The sequence below is a fragment of the Lonchura striata genome, unplaced genomic scaffold (genome assembly GCF_046129695.1).
Source record: "Lonchura striata isolate bLonStr1 unplaced genomic scaffold, bLonStr1.mat Scaffold_85, whole genome shotgun sequence".
Lineage (NCBI taxonomy): Eukaryota > Metazoa > Chordata > Aves > Passeriformes > Estrildidae > Lonchura > Lonchura striata.
In genome coordinates, this window is record NW_027461188.1 from 201,710 (window position 1) to 214,396 (window position 12,687).

A 12,687-nucleotide genomic window follows, 5' to 3' on the forward strand; every position below is an offset into this window, starting at 1 on the left:
CCTTCCCAGTGCCGCCCCAGTCCCTCCCACTCCTTCCCAGCCCATTCCCAGTTCCTCCCAGCGCCTGTCCAGTCCCTCCCACTCCTTCCCAGCCCATTCCCAGTTCCTCCCAGTGCCGCCCCAGTCCCTCCCACTCCTTCCCAGCCCATTCCCAGTTTCTCCCAGTGCCGCCCCAGTCCCTCCCACTCCTTCCCAGCCCATTCCCAGTTTCCCCCAGTGCCGCCCCAGTCCCTCCCACTCCTTCCCAGCCCATTCACAATTCCTCCCCAGTTCACTCCGAGATCTCCACCCTCTCTGCCAGTGCCCCCCATCCCCTCCCCTCTCTCTGAGTATCATCCCAGTCTTGCCCAGTTCATTCCCAGTCCCTCCCAGTCCATTCCCATTCTGCCCCATGGACACACCACCCCTCCTCTCTCTCTCCACGTTTCTCCCAGCTGATCCCAGTGTGATCCCGCTCTCTCCCAGTCACCCCCACGGTGTACATCTCGCTGGTGCCCTCGAGCTCCCAGCCCGGCCCCGGCCGCCTGCTCTGCTCCTTGGTGGATTTCTACCCTGCCCACACCCAGCTGAGGTGGTTCCAGGCCAGCAGGAGCTCTCTGTGGTGGCCACCGACATGGTCCCCAACGGGGACTGGACCCACCAGCTCCTGGTGCTGCTGGAAACCCCAACCCGGGCCAGGGTCACCTCCACCTGCCAGGTGGAGCACATCAGCCTGGAGCACCCCCTGAGCCAGCACTGGGATACAGGGGAGGAATTGGGGGCGCTGGGAGAACCACTGGGATGTGCTGGGAGCAACTGGGAGGGAGTTGGAGAGATCCTGGTTTCAACTGGGAGAGGAGGTTGTAGGTTTGGAAGGGCTAAGAAAGGGTTTGAAGGATACTGGGGAGGGTGGGATGGGGTTCTGGGGGTCCTGATGGGCACTGGGAAGAGACTGGGAGAGGATTTGGGGGTCCTGGGGCAGTGGGGGCAACTGGAAGGAGGCTGTGGGATCCTGAGAGGGACAGGAGGGGCTTTGGTGGGTCCTGGGGAGGTCAGGAAGGGATCAAGAGGGAGGTTTCAGGGGATCCTGAGTGGGTTGGGAGCGATGAGGAGGGTGCTTGGAGGGGCCTGGGTGTCTGTGAGAGTTTTTGGGAGATCCTGACCACTGTGGACCACCCAGATGCTGGTGGATGCTGCCGCAGCAAGATGCTGACAGGAACTGGAGACTCCTGAGTTGGGTTTTGTCTTCCTGGCACTGGGGATCGGGTTCTACCTGCGCAAGAGAGTCTGGGGGGTCCCGTGAGTCGTGTCCCCCCTCCCCCAGAGTGTGGGTGCTCGCCGGGGTCCCCAGCCCGGTGTCACCCCCTTTTCTCTGCCCACAGAGCTCCTGAGCCGCCGGCGGCCGCAGCCGCTCCATGTGACCTCGGGCCCGGCCGGGACCACCACTCCATCCCCACGCTGATTTTGGGGGCGTCCTGTGTCCCCCCAGCCCTGCTGTCACTCTGCCCCTGCCCGCCTGCTCCCAGTGTTCCCAGTAAAGCTTCCCAGTTAAACCCAGCCCAGTTCATGGGGGCACTGGGGAGGGACTTGGGGGGACCCCACGGCGGGGCCGGCACTGGGCAGGGAGGGCGGGTCCAGGTGGGGAACACTGCCTGCTGCGGGTCTGCCCGGCAACTGGTGAGTCATCAGCCCCGCTCGCTCTGATTGGCTGACTCTTCTCCACCGCGTTCTCTCATTGGCTGAGGAGAGGCCCGGCAGTGCAGAGAAGGAACGGGAGAGATCCCGCCCCGAGCACCGGCACGGGGACAACAGACCCGGCCTGGGCACAGGGAGGGAATTTATTACCAACCAAACCACGGCAGCACCAGGAGAAGGGAAAGAAATCCCTCCAGCACCTTCCCCCACCCAACGGGGATCACCCACAACAGGGTTATCCACCATGGAGAGACGGGGACATCCCAGTTTAGACCAAAGCCAATTTTATTGAGTGTACCAGGTGTTTATACAGGGATTTACTTGTATGGTGCTTACAGAGGGCTCTGATTTTGGTAACAATTTCCCATTGGTTACACATTCTTCGTGACATCCAGTAACCTGGGAACATCTATCTTATCACAAAGTCTCACACCATGTTGCCTGGTCACTTCTTGCTTAGGGAGACTTAAACTGTGTCTGTGTCTCCCACAGTTTCTGCTCAGTCAGGCCTCAGATATCGGGCCCCTTTATCAGCTCCATTGCTTTACTCTCTGTTTTATTCCCCATATGGGGGCACCAGGGCTCTGCCCCACGGGGGTCACTGGGGATCATCCAGCCCGGATCCTCCCATGGGGGATGGAGCTGCAGGAGCACACCAAGCTCTTCCCTCGCTCTCTTCCCTCACTCCAAGCTCTTCCCTCACTTTCTTCCCTCACTCCAAGCTCTTCCCTCACGTGGGGCACTCACAGGGCTTCCCTTACTGGTGCCTCCGTTGGTGCTGGGTCAAGTGAAAGCTCCTGGAGAAGCTCTTCCCACGCTTCCCACACTCGTAGGGCCTCTCCCCGGCGTGGATGTGCCGGTGCACGGTGAGATTGGAGTTGTGCTTGAAGCCCTTCCCGCAGTCGGGGCAGCGGTAGGGCCTCTCCTCTGTGTGAATCCGCTCATGTTTGAGGACACTGGAGCTGGTCCGAAACCTCTTCCCGCACTGGGGACACTCGTAGGGCCTCTCCCCAGTGTGGATGCACTGGTGTTTTGTCAGGTCTGAGCTCCACCCAAAGCTCTTCCCACACTCCCCACACTCGTAGGGCCGTTCCCCAGTGTGGATCCTCTGGTGCTGGATCAGGTTGGAGCTCCAGCTGAAACCCTTCCCACATTCCAAGCACTTGTGGGGCTTCTCCCTGCCATGAGGCTTCTCCACCAGCTCTGAGCTCCGCCTGGATCTCCGCCCGCCTTCCTGGCTCAGGGGGCTCTTTCCTCCCCGCAGCTCCCTGGGCTGGGTTTGCAGCTCCTCCTCCTGCAGCATCTCCGGGGCTTTCCCTCCTCCTCCATCCAGCCACGCCCAGGGAATGACAAATCCTGGTTTGGGGAAAAAACAAGAGGAGAGCACCTTGGACTGGAGGTTCCTCCTTGCCCAAGTTCATCTCAGGAAGTCACTGGGAATCTTGTGTCTGTAAGAACCTCCAAAACACCAAGATTCAGCCCAAAAATCCCACAAACTTCAAGACACAAATCAAAAACTCCCCAAACGTCAGAACTATGCAAAAACGACCTTCTCCAAAACATAAAGATTCAGCTACTACATAAAACCAAAACACCAACATTTAGCCCAAGAAAGCTCAGAAACACCAAGATTCACCCCGTGAAAATCGTGGATCCCCCTCCACAGTCACCTGCTGCATGTGGGGGGAGCAGCACTCCTGGGGCTGGGGGGAGGCTGCAGACACAGGGAGGGGTGGAACCTTCTGCTGCTTCCTCTTTCTGCTCCGCCTCCTCCTCCTCTTGTGTCTCTACTCTTCCTCACATTCCTCTTCCTCCTGCTATTCCTCCTTCTCCTGCACAATCCCACCCTCTCCTGCCACCTGCATCCTTTGACCATTTTGTTCCTCAAGCCTGCTTCTCCTTCCCTTCTCCTCCTGCCCCCAGGCCCAGCACCCACTGCCGGCTCCCTCTTCCCCCCAGCCCCACAGCATCCCAGCGCAGGGGCAGGGATGGAGCTGGGGCAGGTCGGGCTGGGGCAGCGCTGGGCTCTCGGCCGCTCCCGCCCGCACTCGGTCCCCACTGCAGCCGCTCCCGCCAGGACAGCGCGGGGGGGCCCGGCCTTGGCGCTGCCCCACTCCCACCTCCCCAAATTCCCCTCGCGGGGCCATGGGGCCGAGGGGGGGCGCAGGTGGGTCCCGGTGGGGAACGCGGGGAGCTGCGAGTCTGCCTGGCAACTGGTGAGTCATCAGCGCCGCGGGCTCTGATTGGCTGAGCTCTGCCCGAGCCCTGGGGCTGCAGCACAGAGGGGACACCCTGCTCCAGGGGGGATGTCCCACAAACGGGGGACCCCATGGAAGGAACCACAGGAAAGTGTCTTTACAAACAGATGCTGTGAATCTGCTCGGAGATAGGGCCAGGGACCTGTACATAAGGAAGTGACAGGAGAAGCCATCGGTTTCAGGAAATGTAAGTGATGACACAGACTGCTGCTCAGCCAAGGTCCTGCTGTATCCATGAACTTCCAGAAACATAAAAAAGCCTTAAAAGAGCCGAGAATATCGTTTGCCATACAGAAGTGGGGCGCATATGAAGGGGATATATAGAAGTGGATTGGGAAATCTGTACCTCTCAAGTGCTTCAGCCAATGAGGAAAGCAGAGGGAGATGTGGCCAGGAGAATTAGGATGAAAAGGAGGCTGTGTCCTCCAACAATTGGAGAGATCCCATCGGGAATGTCCAATGGCCTTTCCCATTTTTTGGAATGAAATTACTTCTACAGGACACCTCTGTCTGCTCTGTGGACAGAATTCATTGATGTCAGTTTACCTGCACACCCTGGGGTTCATCCCGAATTCCTTCCACCCTCCGGGGTGGCGGGCAGGGAGTGCAGCTGAAGGTGCCTCACCCACTTTGGGTGATCAGCTCCCTTGGCTGGCGGCGGCACCGGGGATTGATTGGGGACCCGGGAGTGACCAGGAGACAGATGAGTGACACATCAGGGGGTCTGTGAAGGGTCAGCAGGGAGAGAGCACTGAAAATCTCATCAGTGAGTGCCCTGGGATCTTTGGGAAGTGAACATGGCAGGGCACCCATGGAGGGGAGAAAAGGGAAAGCCAGGGAGGAGTCCTGGCCAAAGGGATGATGATCCCAAAATGTCTCTGAAGGGTCCCTTGGGAGAATGTTGAGGGAGTTTGCACATTCCCCCAGAGGTAATTAAGGACATGGACACCCAGGGGGGCAATAAGGGAAGGGGAGAAGGGATTTGGACAACAGGGGATGGATGGTGTTGGTGTGCTGGGAAGGGATCGGGTGAAGGGGAGTGTGCAGGAATATGGTTCAGGCAAGAAGCAGCAGGAGGAATCTATGTGGTAAGAAAATGGATGATGGCAAAGAGGAGGAACAGAAAAATACTCTGGATTGGGATGTTTTTCAACAGGGTCTTATCCTCACAATTTGCCAGCTGATCCAGATCCTTTCCATCCCCGGTTTCCAGGAGAGGAAAAGCAGGAGGTCAGGATGCCAGGGGTTTCTCTGCGGTGGCAGCGGCAGCACCGGGCGCAGAGGTGCGGCACCGGGAGCACGGGCTGGGGCCTGTGGGGAGCTGCGGGGCCGGGCCGGGGCTGTGGGGCAGCCGGGGCTCAGCGCCGGGCGCTGCCTGACCCCACCAGCCCCGGGCAGGGCCGGCAGTGGCCCCCGGCCCCCAGGAGGCTGCGGGACGCCCCGGCCGCTGCCCGGCCCCGGGGAGCTGCCGGCCCTGCCCGCCGGGGGGGCCGCCTTTGGACACTGCGGCAGGACAGGCACCGGCTCTGCCACACGGGCTGGGCAGGGACCCTGAGCACAACGGGGAAAACAAAGGAACAGCTGGGAAATGCAGAGTGCACATGAAGGATCAGGATTTGCTGTTCAGGATTTGGTTTGGGTCCCTGCAGAAAGGAAAGGTTTTGCAGAAAGCTCAGCAGCTCTCAGAGGATGAGCACCCACAGGCAGTGACCGGGGCTGCAGGAGTGGCACAAGAAGCCCTGCAGCACTTGGGCACAAGGGCACAGCAGCTGAAGGCAAGAAGGGATGAGCAAAAGGCCAAGCTGAAGGCAAAGGCCATGGCAGAGTTCCCACAGCCCTGAGGGATCAACCCCAGGGCCCAAGGGGGCCCCAGCACCCAGGGCATGACGGGGTCGGCCACAAGCACCTGGCAGAGGCATTGCCCTCCTGGCCAGGGCAGAGCCCACCCAAACAGCCCCTGGGAAGGAGTCAGGGCTCCAGCTGCAGCCCACAAGGACACTGCAAGCACAGACAGCAGCACCCTCAGCAGGAGCAAGTCCACCCCTGCATGGACATGGATTGCCAGGGCTCTCTGAGCTCCCATCCCAATGGGGGACCCACCACACTGGAGCCCTGGAGAACGCTCAGTCTTCGTCTGAAAATGGAGAAAATGTGTTTGTGGATGGCTCTTCAAGGGCAGCAGAAGGGAAAAGAGTTCCAAGACACGCTGTTATTGAGGAAAGGGAATCAGACAAAGCGCAGGTTACCCCCCATGGTCAGCTCAACCAGCACAGCTGTGTGTGCTTGTAAGAGCCTGGCACTGAAATGGCCTGAGCAGGAAGGCTTCAATATCTTCTGGTGACACCATCTCACCTAACAGGGGGGCAAAAGCAATTCTGACTGCTCAGCAACCACTGGAACACTTATTAAGGTATCTCTAAAAGAAATCATTCCAATAAAAGGGATTGTAGAAGCAACAAACTCAGACAGCAGAACTCATTTTACAGGAAAAAATCCTCCAGGGGGTTACGGCAGCTTTAGGAATACAATGGGACCTCCATAACCCCTGGCACCCCCCGAGCTCAGGATGGGTACAAAGAATGAAAGGGGAAAGAAAGAAACACCTTTGGAAGCTGGGGATAGAGACCAAGATGCCATGGGTACGGCTTTTGCCATTGGTTTGGGTAAGAAGAAGAGCGAGAGCCAGGGCAGATATTCAATTATTTCCCCTTGCAATTGATCTCAGGAATTCCTTACTCTGGGAATTCTCCACCTAGTGCAGGGTGGAGATAAGGGATGCACATTTAAAGCAGTCTGTGGCCAGAATCCTGTCTCTGGTGCAATCTCTCCCACAGGAAGCTGGGCTGGCACAGAGCCTACCTTGGCACTTTGCTGCTGCCAACATCCAAGCAGGACATGGGCTCTGCCTAAGGAGTGCAAAGCAGCACCACTGGTGGCCAAGTGGCGTGGCCCATGCCGAGGGGCCCCGAGGCCAGAAACAGCCGCCAGCACAGCTGAACACGGGGGGACCCCTCAGCCTGGGCTCCAGGTCTCTGCAGCCCCGGAGATTTGCACTTCCCGCCTGCAGCAGGAGGATGGGAGGCCCCCCTGAGCCTGCACTGAAGGCAGCGCAGCAGCAGCCAGGGCTCCACAGCGGGGCAAGGCCCTGGGCCTGCCCACACCTCCTCTGCTGAAATCCTCGGCCTGGCCACCCTCCTTGGGCAGCTCCAGCCACCGGGGCCAGCCCTTGCTGCCACTGCTGCAGCTTCAGTGCTCGCTGGGCCTGCACTGCCACAGCTGCTGGGGAGACACCGGGACAATTCCACTCTGGCTCTCACTCACACTCACACACTGCCCTGCCTGCCACTGCATCCATGGAAAATAGACCAGCTCATAGACTTGAGCATTGTTAACCTTTGATTTCTCTACTCAGGCTTGCTTTGCCTTGGCCTTGGGGAAAAAAATGTTGAAGGTTTTGTTAAGGGATGTTACACCACTCAGTGGAGATGAGTTTAACACCTCAACACACTGGGAATGGCCCAAAAGATACCCACAAAGACAACGACCAGCAGCAAAACATCAACCCCAGCAGCAAACAGCAACCAACACCTACCCCAGACACTGCCCCCGGCAGGGCTGCAGACACCTGGTCTGCAAAAGGCTGAGAAGGAAATCCAGCACTTCCCACCTCATTAACAGCACAAGCAAAGAAATCTGGGTCCAATAGGAAACCAAATAGTAAAAACTGCACAACTTGAAACTACAGAACATTAAACCACTGCATTAGGATGGCTTCAGACTGCACAACTTTGGGAAAAACCTAGTAAAACCCACATGTAATGGATCGATTTTCACTGCACACCCAGGTTATGTGGGGATGGAATGATTTCTGTTGCACATCCTGGCCAGAATCAAGGAATGCCTTGATTCTAACACTTTAAATAATAGTGAAGTTTTTCTTTTTCCTGCAGTTTCAGTAAAAAAAAGTTTATAGCATTACAGTATTTTTTTATTACTCATACTTCTATATAGCTGGTTAGGTTTGGGTAAAGGAGGCAAGAATGAGTTTTTCTTCTGAGGGGAAGTAGAAAAAGCTGAATTACCTTGGGATTTTTTGTCTATGTTCGTGTGTAGCTGTAAAAGATACCAAAATTTTGATCTGGGCTTTTTGAAGTTCACCTTTAGGCTGCATCACTAGAAAAGATTTAAAGGTGACCCCTAAACTCTTAAGCAGGCAGCCAAGAGATGAGCTTTAGAAATGCAAATTAAAACTGCTGGGGCAAAATGGGGACAAAGTACCTGGCTCTTCTTGCCTGGGGCAGGAATTGGCTGATTCCCTCTGCCCCTCACCCCAAGCTCTGCCTGCTTGCACAGATGGAATCTGCACAGCTGAAGGCAGAGCCCATGGTGAGGATCTCTGACTCTGCAACAGAAATGGCTGAAGCTGCAAAGGGAAACAGCAAATGGAGAATGTTGGGAAAACTTCACTAAAATAAGGGGGGGATCATCCCTCTGCCTACTCCAACATCTGCCGTCACTGTCTGTGCTGTACAGGGTGTATCAGAGCACTGGGAGTTTTGCTATAACAAGTTCAGGGAAATCAGTTGGAATTCAAGTATTTCTGATGTAATTAGAAAAAAGCGGTCAATTGATGGAGCCCCAGCTTGAGGGAGCACCCAAAAATGGGGAAAGGATGAAGGGCTACCAGAACAAATCCTACAACACCATGGACCAGCCCCTGGGAATGCAAACCAATTCCTATCAGGAGACAGAGAACCCATTTATCATTTCAATGGCATAATTTGATTACAAGCTGTCCTCGGAATAAGAACCAACCAGACAGCTCCAGCTCCTGACCTTCCTGCCGACCAAGCCACTGAAATGAGGAACACATTTCACCAGGGGATGGGATCAGATTATTTGTGAGCAGAAAAAACAGGAGTTTGTGGAAAACTAAATGGCTCAAACTGCTGCTGGTAAAGAGATCACAAAGGAAAAGTGGTAAAAAAGCTAAGAAAAGAAATAGGGAGAGCAGTTTATGTATTGGTCCAAACATGGAAAGGATGGATATAGGACACGGTTTCCTGGCTCCCCGGCACACCAGGGTTTAAACGAATGCTGCTTCTCCTCTTCTGTGCTGCAGCAACTCTCATCTTTTTACCATGCTCCACACCTTGGCAGTGCAGCTCATCCAGCAGCTGAGCCAGGGCATGCAGGTGGCAGCCAGGCCTCCTGATCCACAAACGGCGACAAAAGGACAGGGAATGAGGGCACCGAGAATAATCCCAAAACCAAAGAGGACCCGGGAAGGACAAAACAGAGTCAAGGAGTGAATCTGCCTGGAGATAGGGCCGGGCACTTGTAGATAAGGGGAGAAACCATCAGTTCCAATAAATGTTAGAAATTGACCCAGAGAGCTGCTCAAAGTCCCGCTACATTCCCGAACTTCGAGGAGAAGAACAAAGACTTAACAGAGCCATGAATATCGGCTGTTCTACAAAAGGAGGGTGCACATTAACGAGGACAGGCAGCAGGCGCATCGGGAAGTCGGAACCTTCCAAGGAACTCAGCCGGTGGGCAAAGGCAGAGGGAGATCGGCCGGGAAAATGAGGATAAAAAGGAGGCTGCGGACTACAAGCACGGCAGAGAGCGCACGGCAAATGCCCCACGGCCTCTGCCCCTGCTCGGCAATAAAGTCACTTTGACAGGACTCCTCGCTCTCCCCCGGGCACACGAACCTCCGGCGACGGGAATTTCCCCGCCCGCTCCCGGCCGCGGGGCAGCCCCTCTGTCCTACCCACAGCAGCCGGGCCGAGCCAGCGCTGCTCCGGCAGCGGCTCCTGCCCGGCCCCGGCGGGAAGGAGACCGCGGGCAGCCGCTCCCGCAGCGCCCTCGGCCCGGGGCCGGCACGGGCCGGACACGGCACCGGCGAGCCGCCGGAGCCCCCTGCCGCCCCCTCCGCCCGCAGCCGGCCCCGAGCCCCCGCAGAGCCCAGCGCGGCTCCCACCTGCGCCGGGGCCGCCTCCGAGCTCCGCCGCCGCCGCCTCACCGCGCTCCGGCCGCTGCCGCCGCTGCCGGGCCCGCACAGCCGCTCGGCCAATGGCGGCGCTGCGCGGCCACGGCCGCCCTCAGCCCGCCGCCGGGGCCGCGCCGCGCCCCGCTCCCACCAATCAGCGCGCCGCAACCGCGACTGACGGCACCGGCGGCCAATGGCAGCGAGCTCGGGGCGGGCTCTGCGCACGGCCCCGCCTCGCCCCGCGCTCTCGGCGCCCCCGGGCTGCGTGAGGGGAAAGCCGGAGATGAGGAACAGCCCCGGCACGGGCCCGGGCCGAGCCGGGATTGAGCTGCCCACACAAACAAACTTCTCCGCGCCTCCCGCCACGGCTTTCCCGGCCCTGCGCCTCCCGTGCCTCCGCCTCTGCGGGAAGCCCAGGAGCCTCACTTCTCCTGCCCCTCGTTAGCGCATCAGTGCTTCGCTTTGATTTCCCCCGAAAAGGGAAACCTGCCCGAAGCCCTGTGGGTGGGTGGGGCAGGGGAGAGATTTCTGGCGGAAAACTCCAAAGACTCGGAGCAGGAGAAGGAGAAGTCAGTGCAGAGCCTTAAATGCAGCTTTCCCCACGCCTCCCTGCTCCCAGCTGCACCTCCTCCCCCGGCAGGGCAGGAGACGGAATGGGGCCATGCTCAGCTCATCCCCCGGGGCTTCTCCCTCTGCTCAGGGACAGGAGTCGTTCCCTGCTGCACCCTGCGCTCTCTCCCGGCCGAGACTTCTCCAGGAACTTCTCGGAGCGGAGTCCATCCCCTGGGCACAGCCCCCTCCGAGTGCTGCAGCGTGGGTCACTGTGCCACGGGCTCAGTCCTGCCAGGACAGGCTGCTCCAGCGGGGCCCCTCTGCCCGCGGGCTCACAGCCTCCTCTCGGGCATCGCCGAGCTCCAGCCCGGCTCCTCCAGGGGCTGCAGGGGATCTCTGCATCCCCATGGACCTGCAGGGGATCTCTGCATCCCCATGGACCTGCAGGGGGATCTCTGCATCCCCATGGACCTGCAGGGGATCCCTGCATCCCCATGGACCTGCAGGGGGATCTCTGCATCCCCATGGATCTGCAGGGGGATCTCCGCAGCCCCATTGTAATATACGTTATGGAACAATTTGTACTTATGAAAAATATACATCAAGTCAGTTGTGCTTGTAGAAAAAGATTCTTAAAGTTTTATATGACCAGTGGCTGCAGCCGGGGCTGGAGAAACCACAGATGGCAGAGAAAGAAAGACCTAATTTACAAATGAAAAAAGGTAGCTGGGTGCAGAGATGGGCTCTTTCCGGGGACAATCCAGGAGACACCCAACGTTTAACCCCTGGTCTGCCGGGGAGCCAGGAAACCGAGCACACGGGCACCCCGCCCTTGCAGCTGCTGAGGAGGCTGCTGGGCTGTGCTTCAGCAGAGGAGATGGAATGTGGCTTACCACTCTGCCCTTCTCTAAAAACGGAGAATGGGTCAGGAGGTTTGGGCTCTGAGCACACAGCAGCCTGGCCCAGGCACAGGCCGTGGTGGGACAGGGGCACAGGAGCCTTCTGTGACTGACCGTGGCTCTCTGGTTTCTCTCTGCAGGCTGCCAGCTCCTCATGCCATGGAAACGGCCCCACTCGGCCTGCCAGTCTGGGAGGGCTGGAGGGCTGTGGGTATTCATTTGCTGTCAAAAATAAATTGTGTTTTTTTGTCATTGTCATTGTCATCATCAGAACATTTCTTTCATCCTTTTCCAAGTTTTTGGCCCCTCCAGGGTAATATTCTTGTGTCCTTCCTCAGACAGTTGATGGCATTTGGCAGGGGGGGTTAAGCAATGTGAAAAGTTCAACAACAGCTCCAGTTGCCAACTGCAGCAGCCCCTTCAGGAGCCCTGAGCTACCAGCGAGGTCCACGTGTGCCTTGCAAAAGGGAGTGGTTTGCAGCGATGGGGTTGGTGCCCTGCTGCAAAAGCTGGGAGCAGATCAGAAGTGGCAAAATGCCATTTTGGCTCAACCCCCACCCAGGTTCTTTATCTTTTCCCTCTGCTCGGTGATAGGCAGACAGGGCTGGATCCAGCGAGGTTCAAGTTCTGGGTGCTCCCTGGCATCAAAGGGATCAACTAAACTCTTGTATGCAGTGACTGCAATAGGGCTACTGAAGGAAAAAAGGGAATGTCATGAGATGGGGAATCCTTCTTGTCTCCTCTGTCTCCCCAGGAGCCCCTTGGAAAGGGAAATACCCACTGGGTTTATCTGACTCCTTCCCAGCCAGCCCTTCCCTCGCTCCCGGGTCTCATTTGCTCCGCAGGATTCACCAGCTCGCTCAGCTCAGAGGAGCTCTCAGAGGAGAAAACGCTGCCTGGCGTGGGGCTGCCTGATCCTGTCTCACCTTGATTCCATTTGCCCCCTCCCTGCCCCATCCAAGAGACCGAAGGATCCCCCACAGCCCCACGGTCCTGCAGCAGATCCCGGCACGTTCCCTGCTCCGCTCCTTGGTGCCCTGGGAGGCTCCAGAGCCCTCCCTGTGTGCGGGACAGCGGCTGCAGCACCGCTGCGCCCGCGGGCGAGCAGCGCCCAGGAGCAGCTGCGCCAGCTCCGAGCCTGAAGGGAATCCTCAGCGCACACAAATGACAGCTGGCACTTCAGGGGCTGGCAGGAGAAGCTCAACCCATCTGCTCGCTGCCCTTCCCAGCCATGGCCACGCTGGTGCAATTGGAAGAGTCGCCCCTGCCCAGGAAGCTCTCAGGTCAAAGAGAGGAGCAAAAGCCACGG

At 58.0% G+C, this 12,687-nt stretch overlaps 1 protein-coding gene across 1 annotated transcript in view; it reads right to left on the bottom strand.

Annotated features, from left to right (window-relative positions):
- The window catches only part of LOC144248765 (uncharacterized), a 646,176-nt gene that overhangs the window by 137,738 nt on the left and 495,751 nt on the right, over nucleotides 1-12,687 (bottom strand). The window contains 1 exon segment of the mRNA XM_077790757.1: nucleotides 2,538-2,853. Coding sequence (XP_077646883.1) covers nucleotides 2,538-2,853 — 316 coding nt within the window.